Genomic DNA, 18,074 nt, shown 5'->3' on the forward strand with positions numbered 1-18,074 from the left:
TGTCAATAATTGTGGCAAGGGCACATTTCAACGTAAATTATTCAGTATCTATTTGCAGATTACCAGTAACAGTATTGAGTAGGGCAAAGCATGGGTCACCACAGAACTCTACTAGAAGTCTCCCAATTCAAATTTAACAAGGAGGGCTGTCAGCTAATCAGCCCTTAGTCATTTAGTGTGTGCTTCTCTGGTATATTTAATTAGAATGCCCTGTAGTCAAAGGTATTACAAAAGTCTAAAAACCATCATCTTTTACTGTTCCATTATTAACTCAAATTCTAATAACCTTGAAAAGTAACACTAATACTTTTTAAGGAGTATTAACTATATCTTCATTCTTTAGTCTTTTATTACTGAATCCCACATAGCTTTTTTCTTCATCATTTTGCCTCAGATCAATGTCTGGCTTACTGATTGATAATAACATTATAATATTTATATTCAATAGATGCTGAAAGCTTTCTCCTTGGTAATTACATACTGGAAGAGAGTTTGGTTTTAAATTCTTTACAGATGAAAAATTGTCTTAACATTTCCTTATCATATTATCTCAATTTTCTTTACAGCTTTTTGAAGCTGAGTTTATATTCCACTTGCCTCTTCAACAATGCCCTCTTTACCATGTTAGTTTAAGACAGCTTTACCTGCTCCAATTAGTCTCCAATGGAGAACAGTTCTAGTTGTGAGACAGAGGATAAGGCTTCTGCGCACCATCAGGATTGTCACCTGAGGCTCCACTCAAAGCATGTCTCTAGTCTCACATTAATGGAGCAGCCACAGACTCTTGTTTAACATTTTTTGGCCTTAGGACGGGAAAAATCTAAAAAAATATTACCCAGACTTTTCCATTTTTCAGCTTCTTCCCTTATGTCTCCTACAACTCAACCAACCTCACATGATTTTCACCTAGTTATGTTCTCAAAAATAACTGATACATTTTTACTGAAACATAACACTGAATTAAAATGTCAGCCAAAGATGAACATTGCACACAGAATTTTTCAGCTCAAATTATAAACAAGAAAGTGATGATGCAAGTGTTGAAAAAATGATATGTACAATTTCTGGTTCAAGTTAAAGTTCTTATTGGCTATGCAAAGTAGATATTTTACTATCTGTATTATAGTAGAGTCTGTGGAACTAAATGAAGATTAGGCTCCCATGTACTAAGCAGTCTACGTACACAGTTTAAAAATCAAAAAAATTGTGATTAAACATTGCCTCAAAGTGAAAAAACCCCAAGCAGTTATGCATCTTTAGCTATTAACATTACTTCAGGATTTTAGAGTTAGGAACATTCTATGGTAATATCCTCAGTGATAGGGTTTGGACTAATCTAGCTCAGTACTGAGTTGGCTACTGAAAATAATCACCTGTACTATGTGCAGCACCACTGATAGCAGACCTACAAGCACACCTTCTTTCGTGGTTGCTGGTTTGTTTCTCCAGTTCCTCCAACAGCAAATTCCCAGAGTCACTGCGCCAGATATTTCCAGCCCTGCAGATGAGCTGCAGTTCACATCACCTAAACATTGGTAACAAGCATTTTGTGGCTTCTCAGCCCAGGAATTGAACTGGGGAGAAATTAACAGGAGAAACCTGGCACCCTTCTCAAAAAAACTGGCACAAAGGGCTGACGTACGTCTTCAGAAGCACGTTAAACCTCGCTTACAACTTCGGTGTTACTCATTTGCTTTGATTCTGTTATCTGGTGCACTGGACGCCACATGGGCACGAAGATCCCATCTGGGAACACACCACGTCAGAGGTAAAAGATAAGGAGAGCTGCTTCAGTCTTGGCATTTGGGACAAAGCAGGGCAGGTTTGGGCAGAGAGAAGTTTTTTAAGGTTTCCTGTGGAAACTAACTTTAGATAGTCTGATGCATGGAGAAGTGAGCCGGGCAGATGTGGGTATCTTCAAGTAGGGGGCCAAGCTGCGGATCTCTCAGCAGAAAGGCTGCCACGGGCAGGGTCGGGCTGCCTAAGGAGAAAAGGGGCCAGGGAGACCTCGGAGATTATACAGGAGCTTGGGGAACACAAGGGCATTACACGGGCAACCTGCGCATGAGGCAGGACCCGTGAAACAAGAGCGGCGATGCGCCGGCGTTTGCCCAGCGGGGAGCCCAGCGCTAACGGCCCGCCGCCGCGGCTCCCCTCTGCGGTACTCCCGCCCACCCGCCGGTCGGCCGCGTGACCGGCACTGGGCATGCGCATTCCCGCCGGCGGGGAGCCTGCTGCTGAGCGCAGGCGCTGATCCTTCTGGCGTTGTTTCCCTTCCCCCCCCTCCACCCACCCCTTCCCGCCTTTGCCATGGCGACACCGAGTGGGCTGATCCGGGCCCTGCAGCGCGGGACTCTTGGCCAGGTAACCGGCCTGGGACATTTCCCGCCTGGACATGGGGTCTCCTCCCGGTCTCTCCGGTTGGGCCGGCCCAACCGTCAACCCGCCCCCACCGTGCAGCGGGCTGGCTCCGCGCATGCGTGGTACGGCGACTACGGCGGGGAGCGTGGGGCGGGGCCGGGGAGGGGGCCGTGAGGCTCTGGCGCCCCTCACGCCGCCGCTGTCTCAGTCCCGTCATTCCCGCTCGCCTGCTGGTTGTCTCTGGCGCTTCTCGGGTGTAGGGGCATTTACTCCGCTTTTACAAGGGGTGTAGGGGCAGGAGAGGGAGGGAGGCCTGAGCCGGCAGGGGAGGTGTGGGGGTGCAGCGGCTGCTTCCGCCGCGCCTTGTCGGTGTCCGGGTGGTCGTTCAAACGCTGAGGTGCCACTGGGCATCATTCAGGCTTGGTCTTTACTTCTTCTCTAGAGCATTATCTTCCTATTTTAAATGTACCTGCAGGCTAGAAAATTCTGTCTTTTCCATTAAGGAAGTAAACCGTGGAAGTGCCTGAACACTACTTGGAGAATGTACGTCAGCCCCCCGCCTTGCTACTTCCACAGCGTCGGTGGGGTGTAGTAGTGGTTAAATTTGCTTAATGCATTTGGGGTTTTCATTGTAACCACAAAGAACATGAACTTGCCTTCCCCCCACCCCTATTCTTTTACAAAATTGAAATGAAGGAGTAATTGTTTGCATTGATCGTGTTTGGGAAGATATCCTAAGCAATCAGCCAAGTCAGGTAGGAATATATTCAGCGAGCATGTGATTATAGGCAACCTCCTTGGTAAAGTTTTCTGTCTATAAATGATTTGCCTTACCAATCTGAATTTGTATGTAGCTTGTTGTCTTGTTTTTAAAATGAGTTAAAGAATTACTTATTAAAACAATCTGATGACAATAATACTAATGCGTCATTTCAGTGAATGTTTGCTTCCCTTAGCTGGACAATTGGCTTTTTCAATAAAGTCATGCTCACATTCGTATATCATACAAATCTTGAATGGTATGCTCTTTCTGTAATGGAACATTTTATCCAGAATGGGTGTCAGGGTAGATGTGTCTCATGTTGCTTGTGAGGAGAAATAGGATAAGTAGAAGATCAAAGATGGCTTTCAGTTTCTTGGTGTTATGTGTACTATCTATGACCTTGCAGCAACTGAATTCTATCTGTAACCTTCAACCACAGAGGAGTTATTCTGAGATTTTCAAGCTAAAACATACACTAACACACAAAAAGTCAGAGTATGTAGTGGTGGGTCTGGGTAAACTACAAGTTGTAGGAATGTTTGAGTTACTTCACAACTAGGATTTTTTAAGGTTAAACTTAAGAAATGAAGGCATATTTCAGTTCCTTATCAAGACAACTAATAGCATGCAAGTGACCTTGATTCTCCCCTTTCTACTGAGGAGGTAGGGTGAGAGGGAAAGAAGGACAAGCTGCTATCCTGTATGAAACTTTCATAACCAGTATTTTACTTAGTAACTGTGTGCTTCATAGTAGATGTTACTATGAGGCAGAGGTAAGGCTTCTACTTACATCCTTTTGTTTCAGAATTCATTCATGTATGACTACTTTAAATTTTAGCCGTATAGAAGACCTGAAGAGTCTTGACATGGCATACTCAATAAACTTGTTCGGTGTTTCCATTCCTTTAGGTGCTTTGATTTTATTTCTCATATCTGTACCGAAGTCTTCAAATTTGAACAGTTATGCTGTCCCTGTAATACGTTTGCCAAAGCAAACAACAGGCAGGTCTTGCAAAGATGCCTCAAACTACTCTTTGTTTTTAGAACAAGAACTGCAGATTTCCTTGAAAAATATTGAAAGGGTTTGTATATGCTTATCTTTCCAGCCACTCACGGTGGCTCTTTGGGATCTGTTCAGTATTCTACCAGGTACCCTCCACCACCTTCATTCCTCTAGCAAAGGATTCTGGTTTATCTTGCGTAATAGAGAAGTCTGCTCTGAGTGAACTTGGCTCCATTGTATATTAATATTCGCTCTGACACGAACTTCTTCACCACCTCTTGAGTTGCTTGTCAGGTCAATATTACTCATCAGGTGCTTTGTCACCTGTTTACTGTTACCTGATGTCCTTTAGATGTGATAGGTCTGAGAATGTACTTCCTTCCTATTATTATTTAAATGTTTGAATTTAACAAACAAGAGGCCCAAAGTTAGTGTTGGTTATGTAACCTCATACTGCCCACCTCCAAGTCACAGTAGTAATTTAAGTTGTTTCTCTGATTTTAAGTTTGCGAGTCCAATATGCTGTGGGCTTTTGTCATTTTCCCACTTCAAGTACCCTTTTACGTCTACCTGGAAAGAATTGCGCTGGAATTAAAGCGGTACTTAAGTGCTTCTTCAAAAGAATTTATGCTGTTACTGTTGCCAGACTGGACTTCAGAGTAGTTTAACTATTATGGCAGACAGCTTGCAACAGATCATGTATTTGCTGTGTGCTAAGGAGTGATATTCAAATTTCAAGCTGGAAATGTGTTTGTCTTCAAATTTGAGCAGTATATATATCTATTGGCACCCTTATAGTTTTGGTGTTTTAGCATTTGATAATGCAGTCATAGTTATTAGAAGATGTCATTTCTGTGGTTTCAGCTTTGTTTCACTGTAGTGCACAGTTCATTGTTATGCTGGATTTATCATGGTGTGGAATAGTTCCTCTATACTTCTTGTTGTACATACTTCTAGTACACAACTAGAATATGTAGGCATAATATATGTGGTTAAGAAGAAAGTAACGTTTTGTTGGACAGATTGGTTATATTTTGGGTATTTTGACTTTTAAGAGCTTATTTTCAAATTCCTTGATTTACTGTTCTTCAGTGGTCTCTAAGCCAGGGTTATAGAAAGTCATTTCATCAAGTCTGTTTCTTTGATAAGACGCACTTAAAAATGGCAACTAACAGGTACTCAAGGGAATTACTGATAAAATATTGAGAAATCCACCTGTGGCATAACCTGTCAGTAGGAAAATCTAATCTAAGGTAAGTCAGTGAGCTGTTGGTGTGTGACCTCATAAAATATGAATTAGGTTTAATGCTGTCAGCAAAGCTCTACAAGTTGTTGCTATCAATATAAGTGTTCAGTTAAATCTTACTAGATCGGGCCTCACACTGTGTCAGTCACTGAATTTCCTGGGTTATCTTCATCGAAATCTTCAAGTGATAATCTCTTTGTAGTCTCACTGTTGCAAAGCCAAACCATTTAAGATCAGAAGTGGCCAGTGGTTGAATCCCAGCCTGTGTAGGCTTTCTTTTCTCCCATTCAGACCTTAATTCCTAAGCATAGCAGCTGCTGATAGAAAAGAACTCTTAAGTAAGTGCATGAAGTAAAGATAGGGACTATTTGTGCTTAGGTGACTAGGAAAGAAAATCTTAGCAGTACTACCAATGCCAGTGACACTGTTAGGCATTTCTGTATTAGTGTGAATTCAAGCTCTTTGACAGGGTATCTCATTTTTCTCCTTTGTATCCCATAATGGACTTCTAATTTGTTCAGAGAGGAGCCTAGTTAGCATTACACGTACCCCCTTCAGACTCTCTGATCTACGTAGCTCCTGCTACATAGTATGAGACATGCCAGAAGGTAGTTTACTACCCCAGTGAAGCAGAAGAATGACGAGGTCTGGCTTTTGATTGTAGAGTCTCATGCATCACTAGATGGCTTTCCAGGCTCCCAGCTAGAGGCCTAGTTTTAGTTGTTATTTGCCTTCAAGAAGTCAGGAGTCTTTGGTGCCATTTTTCTTTCCTAGTAGCAAAGTAGTTATCACTATTACAGTTATTGTGAGAATACTCTAATACCTATATTGCTTTTCTTCCTGAGAGTACATTTTAAAGAAAAAATGAACCTCTCATTTTGCTGCCTTTTCTCCTACCCTAGTCTTCCATCTTCGATAGGTCAGCCTTCCCTGGCCTTCACACATGTTCTATTACAATGGCTGTATTGTTGTTGCTAAGCTGTACATTTTGATGTCCTACAACCTTCATCTCTTGTCATCTTTCACAGGAGTGATGTGGGTTCACTTTTAGCTTTATGTGATACAGAACTGTATCTTCTAGCCACAAGGGCTCATATTTTGTAACACAAAGTACTTTCCTCTTTGATGCTAGAATTTGGTCATTATTTTCTGGCACTCAAAGGTTGGATTTGCTGTAATGGAAGTCAGGGCAGTGACTCTAGCAGGCACTGTTTGGGTGATACAAAGAGAAGATTGGTTTGAGTTCCACAGTCCCAAGGATGATGCTTCTACCTCTCGGTGAGTGCTGCACAGAAAACATCTCTGATGAATGTTTAATCAAGACCACTGCAAGTACCAGACCTTCAAATCCAAGGAATCTTAGCCAACATATTGGTAGTCTTATCAGCCCATTTAGGAACGCTCCTATTTCTTTACCCGAGTTAATACCTGAAAAAATGCCAAGGATAGATCCCTGTAGGTAGTTTCTCTAGCTTTCTTTACAGTTTGTGACTGCAGGTGGTGCTAAAATCAAGATGCATTTACTGCATCTTCCTCTACTGTGACAGCCTAATGGGTCTCAAGGCCAAAGTTAGACTAATCTGCCATGTTTTGCTCTTAATAAATCCATGTTTGCTGTTGTTTTCCTCTAGTTATCTTCTAGGGGATTGCAAAAGATGGTTTTTTGTTCCCTGAGAATTGATGCTAAGCAGACTACCTCCTGGACTGCTCCGCTTTTCCTGTATTTTTGGAAGCAGGAATGACATTTGTCCTTTTTTGGTCTTGTGATACTTTGCTAGGCCTCTGTGAACCTCAGTGATTCTGGCCAGTATTTTCAGTATTTTAAGAAGAGATCTTCTGACTGCTTGGCTCTGATGAAATTGTATTCTTTTTTTGAGGAAGTATTGTTCTTTCTGTATTCAGGCCACCTGATCACTCCATTGTTACTGTGCTAGTCATGTTAATGACTGGTCATGTTTCATATTTTTTAATGAAGATGGCCATGAAAAAGGCAGTTAGATAAAAATTGAAGGGTTCTTTCAGAGGATACCATTAAAATGTTTTTTCCCAGATTGCAAATTTAATCTTGAAAATTTTCAGCTATGGTTACCATATGGGTTCCAGAGAAAGGAAGTAACTGAAATTACCAGGCCCTAATCCTTAAGGATTTCAAAGATTGTAGTTAAAACTACAGTGGGAGAGAGAGCTCAGTTTTTAGTATCATTCAGATGTGTTTTGGATGAAATGCAAACAATTGAAAAGCATCCATGTTCCCATCTTGAATTTGTTGCTGTCGCACAGGGGTCACTTTAACCGTTAATGAAATGAGTCCCCAGATGCATGTAACAAGCTGCACACATACACAGGTTACTGCAGCAGGTCAACTTCAGAACGTCTGTCCAGACAGTTGTGTACTGAGATTGATGGATGAGCAGACAGTTTTTTAAGTGCCTGCCTTGGATTTATGATTGTCACTGTCCCCAGTGTAGCATCTCTTTCTTCTAGAGAGCATGAAGGTTGGAGGTTACAAAGTGATTTTGACTGAGAAAAAAAAAGCTGGAAATGCAGATACCTGTTAGACAGCAAAGACACGTGCTGTTTCCTGGTGTCCAGTATGGGGTTGTTGAGTATGTTGTAATCTACAGGACCTTTAGGAAAGATCGAAGTGACTTGAGAAATGCTTTCCAAATACAGGTAGACTCTATGTGGATTCATGTGTAGAAATTGATACCTTTTTATTATTATTATTATTATTTCCCATTTTCCTGAATTTTAACTTCTTTTGACTGTTGTTGTTGGGCACAGATGCTAAAAGTTACTTAGTTACCCAACTCCTCCTGAAATCAACTGGATTTAGCAACGTGTTCCAGCCTTTGGATTAAACCTCTAGTGTCTCCTGTCCAGGATGGAATGGAAGTCTTCCCTAATCAGTAATTTGTTTTTATTTTAATCACTAAATAACTTATGTTTAATTCTCTGGGAAAACTGGCTTATCTTTCAGATAAAGCATTGGAAGGGTTCTCTATGCCAGAATGAAACCATTGGCTTGTGCACCATTTTCAGAGCTGAAGTTAGTATGCAGTAAGAATATACATTTCTTGGGTCTTCACTGGATTTGAAAGAACTCAGATGTCCACAGAGATTTATTAGACCTTCCAGTCGTAGAGAGACTTATCCTAATCTGCCTTGCTTAATGCCTTGTCTCTGGTGGATTTTGGCCACTGTTGTAGCTGCACAGGAGAGAGCCCCCATTGTAGACAGAAATGAAGGATCTTTGAGGCGTGAATGGGTCCTATTCATTTCCGTAATGGAGTTCTAACAATAAAGTCTGGCAAACATAGATTGTTTTAGCAGGAAACGGCCCTTTATGCTGGCGTCTTGGCAGGGCTTGGGTAGAGTCCCACCATTCTTTCCCCCTTCTGGCCCTTGCTTTCAGTGTCATGGCTGAGCCTGTTTTTTCTCTTGAGAGACTTCTGTTTTTATTAACTTGTTTTTGTACAGTGAGTTTAATGAAAGATGCTACCCTGGCAGCCCTGGATGTTGAAGTTTTGTGTAAATTTCTCCGGTGCATACGGTGGACAAACATGTTGTGAATTGTACAGTCTGTAGTGGATCACCACTGTCTCTAGACCGCAGACTAGGGGTCTTGTTTTAATGCTGTTTCATTGGCAGATAGAATTTCCATTTACTAATACAGCAAGTGCTATTCTAGACATTCAACAATTACTTTTTCCATGACACAAGTTGTGGTTTATGCTGGGATTGTGGGGTTAGATGAACAAACATTTTGTGGAGTTAACTCAAATTACAGTAGGATCAGAAGTTGAAGTGAAGAAAACCCCTAAACATTAAGTCAGTTAAGTCACCTTAGATCATATATTTTTGAGCTCTGCTGAGCTCAAAAGTAAGTAGTGAATTGAAATTATTTTCCTTTTGGTTATTTGAGCCCTTGACTGTAACAATACCATTCTTGGAGTCTCCAACTCAGACAAATCACATAGCAGATTTTATATTTTTCTGCTGTATCAGGCAAATCTATGCATCCACTGGAGAGGATTAAATACATTTTTGCCCCCAGAGGTGTCCACCTTGAAAGTGCACTGAAGTTCTCACTGCAAGGGAAAGGAAATAGACATATATTTGTATATATGTATACACACACACAAGTATACAAAGAAGTATATATACTTACTTTTTCATTTCCCTTATTCTTGTGCTGAAATGTGATGATTGCTACCAGAAATTAAATGTCTGCTTCTACTTTTAACTTTGAGTTCTTTGAATTATACTGGGGCTTGCTTCTACTTCTTGGAGCTGGCAGAAGTAATGGAAAGGTGTTTACCTGACTGCTTTGGTGATGTCTGGATGATACCTGAATGAAGAATTAGTGTTGTGTGGAGGGAGCACTAATAGGGCTTTCCTCAGTTTTCATGGTGTTGCACATAGGTCGTGTTATGAACTACTACTAGGATGCTGATGTTATCTTCATAACCAGGCAGATAAAACCCTGCTATGCTTCATTTGTATTTAGATGGCACTTTCATAACTTTTAGGAATTTTTTTTCTTTTTTGGTTAGATATCCTTGTTTTTTACAGATAAGGGGTTTGGAGCCTTACAGTACACATTAGAAGGTGAATTAAGTGCTTCTTGATGATATTTCAAAGTGGGGTAGGCCCATCTATAGTTCACCTACTTAGGTGCATGTCAATATTTACATTCCTGTGCAGAAAGATCCCAGGGTTGGATAGTGCTAGGTTTCCATTTTTGAGGCTCAGAGCTCCTGTATAACTCTTCTAATTCCCAGAAATATTCAGAAGCTAAAGTGAGATGAAATTGTATACATACTCCCACTCTGACAGATGAAGTATATGTGGGGTGGAATCCCATCAGTGTCATTTCTGGTCACATACACTCAGCAACAATCAAATATTATACCTTGGCCTTCATAGTGTCCTCCTCACAAATCTGGATGCTGAACTGTTAATCTCATTTGGAAGGCTGTTGGCCAGCATTCAAAAAAACTGAATTGCTAGGATCTTCACAACTTCCTAAACTCACCATCATCTTTTTTCCTTTTGCCAGGTGCATAGTTCTGACTTTGGAATCTGACATGTTAGCTGTGCCTTGGAAAAGATATAGCAACATTTCCATGTTAATAAAAGACTCCAGGCTTCCTGATGATCTCACCAAAGATCCGCATTGCAACTATTTCTGTCACTTGCTTTCCCACTCGTAGGTACTCTAATATTCCTGTCCTTTGGCAGCAAGATTGCTAAATGGCCTGTTTTGAGCTTATTCAACAGCAGGAACAGTTCTTTTCAGGTATTCTGCCTTAATGCTAGGTCTCATAAGCATTCACTTTTCTGCTAACCGGCATTGCTTTTTACGTTAACAGCAAAGAAATATGGGGAGGTACAAACTTTTGAAGACAGTACCACGGTATGCTGTCCTTCCTAAATATAATCTTTTTATAGCCACATCAAAGTTTCTTTCAAAGGTGGTCTTTGACTTCTACTTGAATTGGGTTATCCATTTGCAAATATTTTTCTTGAAATCACATACTTGCCAAGATGTGGAAAGACTTTACTTAATAGGCATCCATAGGGTGCTTTCCGTTTGCATGGAAGAACAAAACAGTTTCAAACATTTCAAAGCCTCTTTGTTGCTTATGTAAAGGGAATGAGGGGTCCAGCCCTCTGAATTCCTGACTGAATCTCATTTTGCATCTCTGCTGGCAACAAATTAGGCCATGTAATTGCTGCCACCAAGAATGAGTACACATTCTGCTCTTCATACCCATTCCATTGTTTTTTGGGTTTTGGGGGTTTTTTTGGTTGGTTGGGTTGGGTTTGGGGGGTGTGGGAGAGGAAATAGCTACATTTGAGATCTTTGCAGAGTTAAAGCAGTGTCAGCACTTTGCATGTTCATCAAGCATTAAGCCAGGTCAAAACAGCCAAAGGGGCTGTCACTCCCATCAGAGGAACATTTTTACAGTTGGCCATGCAAAACTGATTGTAAGAGTCTAGTAGAATACTTGCCAGTACTCAAAGAAAAATGGAGTATTGCATGCCTGAGATACCTGCAGTACAAACAGTTGGCTTCTTTTCACTGATGTACTCTTAAAAGATACATGTGAATTGAGAGTTTGTAATTTGCCTGATTTCCTGTGGGCCAGTTTGAATAATACAGGTTAACTTAGCAAGGGAGAGCTCATCTTTAAAACAAAGCAGTGAGTGTCACAACTGAGCTAAAGAACTTTTCATTTGACATTTCTGGGTTCACAGTTTATAATAAGCGGGCCCACGACTACAGTTTGCTGTGACTTGGGTGGCATGTGCTGTGGCTGTTCTAGTCTCACAGGTAATGTTCTATAAATTTCTACGTGCTTTAGGTCTCAAACATGATAACGCTTAATTGTACTGCTACAAATCCTGACCTGCATTGCTTTTGTTTTTCCATTCCTTAGATGTTAGTGACCAAGGAGCAGACTTTTTAAAGCAGCGTTTTATTGTGCTAGTGACTGAAGATGCTGGTGCATGTTAAATATCAATCCTGCAAGAACTTCCTCTCATGTAAGCAAAGAATTTGCTCTGTGTACAGAAAACTTCGTCAGTTGTAAATTCAGTCTGCTTGTTCAATGGAAATACAGACACTACACTCCTCCTGTCTTCAACTCAACCTCAGATTAAATTCCTTAGGAAGAGAATATAGCTTTTACTAACCATTTATCTTTTGGGGTCAGTGCATGTATCTAAACCAGGGCATCCAGATGAGCTTCTGTGCTCCTGGACACAGGAACGTGCCTTGGCTACATCCTCTTGGAGGGCAAGACCTGAGCACAAATGAACCTCTCTGTCTTAGTCCCCCTCGTCCATTCCTCATCCACTCTTTGTCATTTCTGTGGAAACAGCCCAGTCTGGTGATTTCAGGACCAACCTGCACTGATAAAAACAGTTTGAATGTAGTACATGAGTATTGTCTTCTTCAGAAAAAGCTTTTTAAATTCTGTAGAAGTCCCTGATACAAACATGATTATTATGTCTGAAATATTTAAATTGATAGAATTCTCTTCAGCATAGACAAGGAGGACCAGCTGTAGCATTTTTCTTCGTGCATTTGTGCACCATTAGCAAATTTACTGAGATTTCCACTTCCTAAGGCCTCTCAACAGCCATCAGGTGGTTTTAAAACTTTCCTTTTCACCTGAGATGGATTTCAGGCAGTGACCACAAGGTGAAAGTTTTTGAACAGCTGTGTTAATTTTGGCCCCATGTGAAATGAAGCCAACTTTCCTTGCTACAGGAAATTGCCAAATAAAATAATGGAGAGGAAATGAACTACTCTTTGAGTTTCTAGGACAATATTCTGAAGAAACATAGTCATTCCAAACAAAAAATATTTTTTAAAAAACATCCCTCTAGCTGTAAGTCAATAGTCTTTGTTTATATCCCATAGGGCAATCTTGGTAGCAAGCAGACTTCTCACTTGAACAAAATATATAAAAAATATAATAAACTCTCTTTCAGCTAGAGGTCAGAGAAGGAGCAAGAGTGATCAGATGTTTTTAAGAGATGTGGATACTACTGTGATCAAAAACATGAAACTTCTTTCATTTCTCTGGGAGACAGTTATGGGGGCGTTCTTGAGCTGTTTGTTTTGTTTTGCTTTAAGATTGTGATGTTTTCAGTACTTAAAATGTTTTCATCTGTTAACTTAAAAGCAGGTCAACATTTCATTTATCAAATAACTTATATTTATAGTTTAGAAATACAATATGCTTTTCTTTACATTTTGACAGTAACACCTGTATCATGTAGCAAAATGAGTGGTAATTCTTCACTTGTTGCTATCAGTTTTATTCTACTGAATAAGTGTACACTTCTGAATGTAGGTATATACCAGTTTGCAAGTATTAAATGATAACCTGTATTTCACATCTCTTGACTACACAGGATGTTTTTTCGAAGCATGTCAGTGTTCAGCTGCTACCTGTGAAAAGGCCTCAATTCTTAAATTTTGTTAAATGCAGGTAGAAAGACTTGGATCTTGAAATGCCATGAGGTCTAGCCTATCTAATTTCCCTTTCGTCTTCTTTGGTCGCTGCACTTTGACCTTAATCATGCCTATATAAGATCATAGGCTGAGAGGACCAGAAGCGATCCAAACAGAGGTAATCTGGTGTTTCCTCCTCCCCAAAATAAAAATTAGCTGCCCCTACTTCTTTATCAACACATCTCATATTTTTATTTAATAAAGAACCTTTCTAAGCACTCTGGTTTTGTTTTCTTTTTCTTACTGTTGGAAAGTTTTCTTTACATCTGGTCTGAATCTTTCATACTGCAGCTTAAGCTCGTTGTTTCTTACCCTATTAACCATGGTCCCAAAAGTCTTAAGTAGAAGACTACATATTTAAGGCACGTTTAAGACCTTGTCCCTCCACAGTCTTCCTTCTGCTGGACTAAACCTCAGTTCTTTCAGGCTTTCCTCCATAGCCTTATTTCTGAGGTCTCTCATTGGACTTGATTATACTTCTATGGCCTCTTTCTACCACTGTTTTGAAACTCAGGACCTAAAACATGTCCCAGTGCTCCAGCTTGAGGCCATCCTCATCTTTAGTAGGACGAGTAAATTGGTTTGTGTCTTCTGGATTTTAATCCTATTCATACATTCCTGGGCAACTTTTGCTGTATTTTATAGAAGTGATGGGTTTGCAGCAGCATGATATTGATTCATACTCACCTTCTAGAATGTTACAAACCCTAGATCCCATTTTTCAGTTGTTGCCTGGACAGCTATTCTCTTTCCTGTGTTTGTGCAGTTTAATAGTCCTTTCTGTATGTACTTCTGCCTGTTAAACAGCATCCTATTTTTCACACTTTCTTCTTCGTTTTGTCAGTATCATTTTGAGTCCTTATCATCCTTCCAGCTTTGTGTCATCTGCAGATTTAATGAATACTCTTTATTTCATCATCCAGATTACTAATGAAGATATTAAAATATTAAATAGTACTGGACCCAAGGGAAGACCCTATAAAACTGTATTTGGTATATCTTTCTGCAACCACTGTAAGCCATCAATAAGTGCTGTTTTGGTTTTTTAGGGTTTTTTTTCTGTCCAGTTCCACCTGTGGCATATATTATGTTCTAGGTGCTGTTTCCCTAGTTTGTGGGAAACTGAGATAATATTGAAACTTAATGAAAATTGTGATATAACATTTAGTACTTTTTCACCATTCTAGCATCTCTTGTGCTATAGAAGGTTATTAGAGTGATCTGACATCACTAGTTTTTGAGAAATACTGTTGTCTACTGTTTATAGCTATAATTTCTTATAAGTTCTTTATTTGTTCCTGTATTTTTCCAAGAACTGAAGTTAAGCTGACTGCTACAGAGTAACTCCACTTTGGTGCGTTCCTGGGAGGGAGCATGAGGTTCTCTGCTCGCTCCCTGTGCCAGTGTGCTTTCTGCCAGCCCACAGGGGTGCAGCTGGATCGGGAGGAAGGCGGACCCAGTGGGTTCTTCGAAGAACTGTTTCCAGAAGGCAACTGTGCCCTCAGATTTTAATTGTTTGGTTGTTGCTGGTTCAGCCACATTGTTCAATGAATAGTAAACTAGTTTTTCTGTGGATTCGTGTCTCAGGGGTATTCTCTGCAGCATAATAAGCCTGTGTCTCTGCTCCCTCTCCTTTTCCCTTGTGCCACCTTCTCCAAGCAATGCCTACAGTACTGTAACTATCAAATTTTCAGCTTTGAGCATTGTGTGCATCATCTAATGGATTTGAAGCAGCACATACTGAACTGGCCTGACCTTCACACCTTACCCGGCTGGCCAGAATGTTCCTGCTGATGGTTCGGCTCGCTCTGCTCCCGCTGCAGCCTCCTGTCAGTGAGGCACTAATTTGGTTTCTCTCTTAGCACCTTACTTGTGTGGTAATTGTAGGAACATAGTGTTATTAAGTCCTTTACCCTTTTGCTGAGTCTGGGTGAAATGGGCTGATAAGGCCTGCATTTAATGCCTGTGGTTGGGTAGAAGCAGCTACTGAAGAAGGTTTATGCCTTAGCTTAAAAAAAGGGAAGTAAATGGTTTGAGAATAGTTAATGCAGGGTTAAGGCTGTATAGGCTGCTGCTGCTGTCTTGGACCATTTGAAACCATTGCCTGCAGTCAATGTCAGACTGTGTGTGTCTTTGAAAACCAGGAGGTGCAGAAGTAGAGCATGTTTCAGCATGTGTTGGACTTGCTCTGTAACTGCACCTCTTTGGGGTATGTCTCAGCTTTGAACAGATGTCGTAGCATGCTGTCCTTCCATTTGATGTGGAAAACTGCAGGGAGCACAGCACAAAAGAAAAATAAGACTGTCAGGCTGTGTACTTGCTAAGGAAGACATCATGACTTAGAATAAGCTATGGCGACTGCTGTTGGCTGCATGCAGACCCAGTGCTCGGTTCCTTCAACGACTGTGCACAAACCCTTTCCACTCTAAAATGGTATGAGCACCTCTTGTCCTAGGACCTCTGCAAGACTTGAGCAAGCTGTTCTGTTTTGTAGACTGTTTTGTAGACTTGGTCCCCTAGCCCAAGTTTGTGTAACCTGTTTCACTGGGCGTGGGAGGGAAGGGTCTGTGGCTGCCTCGGGTCCAGAGGCACCTTCTGTTGTGTGGCAGTGTGAACAGCGGCAACCTGCTGTAGATAATCTTTGTGTCTGTCAGTACAGCTGTCGCTAGCACGTTGAGTGGCACGTGGAGCTCATAAAGGCAAATGAGAGAATACATTTGTGGGACGCAGTGTACAACATTAAAAGATCCATTTGCTTAGTCATCTTTAACAAGGCAGCATGAGAGGGCAGCCTAACCCAAACACAGTTATACTGTATTCTTTTGCTAGCCCTAGAGGGCAGAGTTAAATTTATAGGGTGGGGTTAGTATGTGCTGTAAATGTTCCTCCTTTAAATGTGTTTCTCATTTTAAATATAAATAAGAAAATCTTACTTAAGTTTAAATATAAATGCATTTGACATTCAAGAAAGGGGTACCAGGCAGTGCTGTTTAAATTTTAATTTAGTTCAGTTTCTGAGCAAGAAGTTAATCCTTTCTCAGAAGCTATTTATCTGAAAACTTGCTCTGGTCTAAATATATCTCTTTCTAATTTAATATTAGCTCTTTAATCCCTAATTTTAAGCATTAAGCGTGATAAAATAGCAGTTGTGCCAGATGAATTTGATGTATTGAATTACCAGATCAAGATAAACATGTTTTAAAGGTTTCTACAGCAAGTTTGTGGAGAAGTAATTGCTTAAAAAGCAATAAATGAAGCAAAGTCTGTAGTACATAGGCTGCTTCTAAGTTTCCCTTTTCCTTCAATTTTTTTTCCATCTCTAATAACATTAACACTTAAATTGTCCTAATTAGGCTTTAAAATTTATGCTTTAGCTAGTAAAATCTGACCTGTCTTGTTTCCCTTCATTTTGCTGTTTAATAGCTTTCTGAAGACAGGTTTTGCTAAGCCAAGATTAACAGACGAGCATATCATTTTAGCAACGAGAGCTTTGAAGTTGCAGAGTATTAATGAGGGAAGTAAAAAAAAATCATAGACAGATGCAAAAGATTCAGTAGTAGGAGACTTTTGTCAGCCAAAGAATTTCTTTTGTTTCTGAGGTTGAGGCAAGTTTTGGGGGTTTTTTTGTTGCCTTTTTGATCCCTTTTGGGAGGATCATGATGTTTGAAATTTCAAATTTTCCAATTTCTATGTTTTACTCATGTCTGTGTTTGCTTATTGCTGCTCTTTCTTCCCTTTGACTTTCACATTTTCTTTTCCTCTGGTGAATTTGAACTTGCTTCAGTTTGGGACAACTATGGGTAAATGAACTGCCACGGATAAATCTGTAACAAGAAGAGCAAAGTCTGTGAATGATCCTTCGCTGTTTCCTGAGTCGTTGCAGTCTCATTAATCAGCGCTGGTGCTGTGGAGGCTGTGTGGTGTGTTATGTCGCCAGCACAGCAGCTTCTCCATCCCTTTCCCCCACCCCCTGCGTGCCTACACAGTGGGGAAAACTAGAGAGGGAAGCCATCAATCTTTCCTGTCGTAGATGTCAGCAGTGATTCTCCTGTCGGCTTCCTGCTCTCTCTGTTGTGCCCACCACCTGTGTTTAGAATTAGCTCTGATGCTGCAGATCGCACTCGGATCTTCACCTGTTCTGCCCCAACTAAATAGCTGTTAAAATAAAACAGGGCAGCTAAATGCTATAGCATGTGAATATAACCACCACTGTGGGTTGTGGGGTGATTTCTGTTGCAGCTGCTATTGTACTGCTGCTGCTATTGTAATACTGTCATAATTTTCTGTAACCGTGGGTTTTTTAGGTCTGAAATCTCTTGCTTGTGTTTCAGCCCAAAGGTGAACTTGTGAGCAAGTCTTTATGTAATGTAAAGAAGAAAACATTTATTAGATACATTATAGATAGAGGCATAAGCCTATCTCCCATCAGTTAGCTTGCTCGGATAGCTTTATGAACAAAGTCTAAAGAAATTAATTAGTCTGAGGCCTTATCATTACCTTCGGTTACTCAAAGAATACAATTAGCAACAGGCACTTTGGGAGTTTATTTTTATACCTCTATATCTGGGTAGTGGGGGTCTTGAAAATGTGTCCATCTCCCCCATCACTGGGTAGATTGAGAAGCTGTGATGTACTGCCTCTGGACTTCTAGGGAAGGATTAATGTCATC

General features: G+C 40.6%; 1 protein-coding gene across 3 annotated transcripts in view; it reads left to right on the forward strand.

Moving 5' to 3' along the window:
* Window positions 1–2,214: 2,214 nt before the first annotated feature.
* WARS2 (tryptophanyl tRNA synthetase 2, mitochondrial) overlaps window positions 2,215–18,074 on the forward strand; it is a 45,178-nt gene continuing 29,318 nt past the window's right edge. Inside the window, exons 1-2 of one of the 3 annotated variants that reach the window (XM_064465179.1) lie at window positions 2,220–2,364; window positions 11,820–11,925. In XM_064465179.1, the coding sequence (XP_064321249.1) occupies window positions 11,890–11,925 (36 nt within the window). In that variant the 5' untranslated portion in view covers window positions 2,220–2,364; window positions 11,820–11,889. Of the gene's footprint in view, window positions 2,365–11,819; window positions 11,926–18,074 lie in introns of all 3 variants that reach the window. The other 2 variants (XM_064465171.1, XM_064465189.1) reach the window with 2 other exon arrangements.

Source organism: Phalacrocorax carbo, chromosome 1, assembly GCF_963921805.1.
Source record: "Phalacrocorax carbo chromosome 1, bPhaCar2.1, whole genome shotgun sequence".
Lineage (NCBI taxonomy): Eukaryota > Metazoa > Chordata > Aves > Suliformes > Phalacrocoracidae > Phalacrocorax > Phalacrocorax carbo.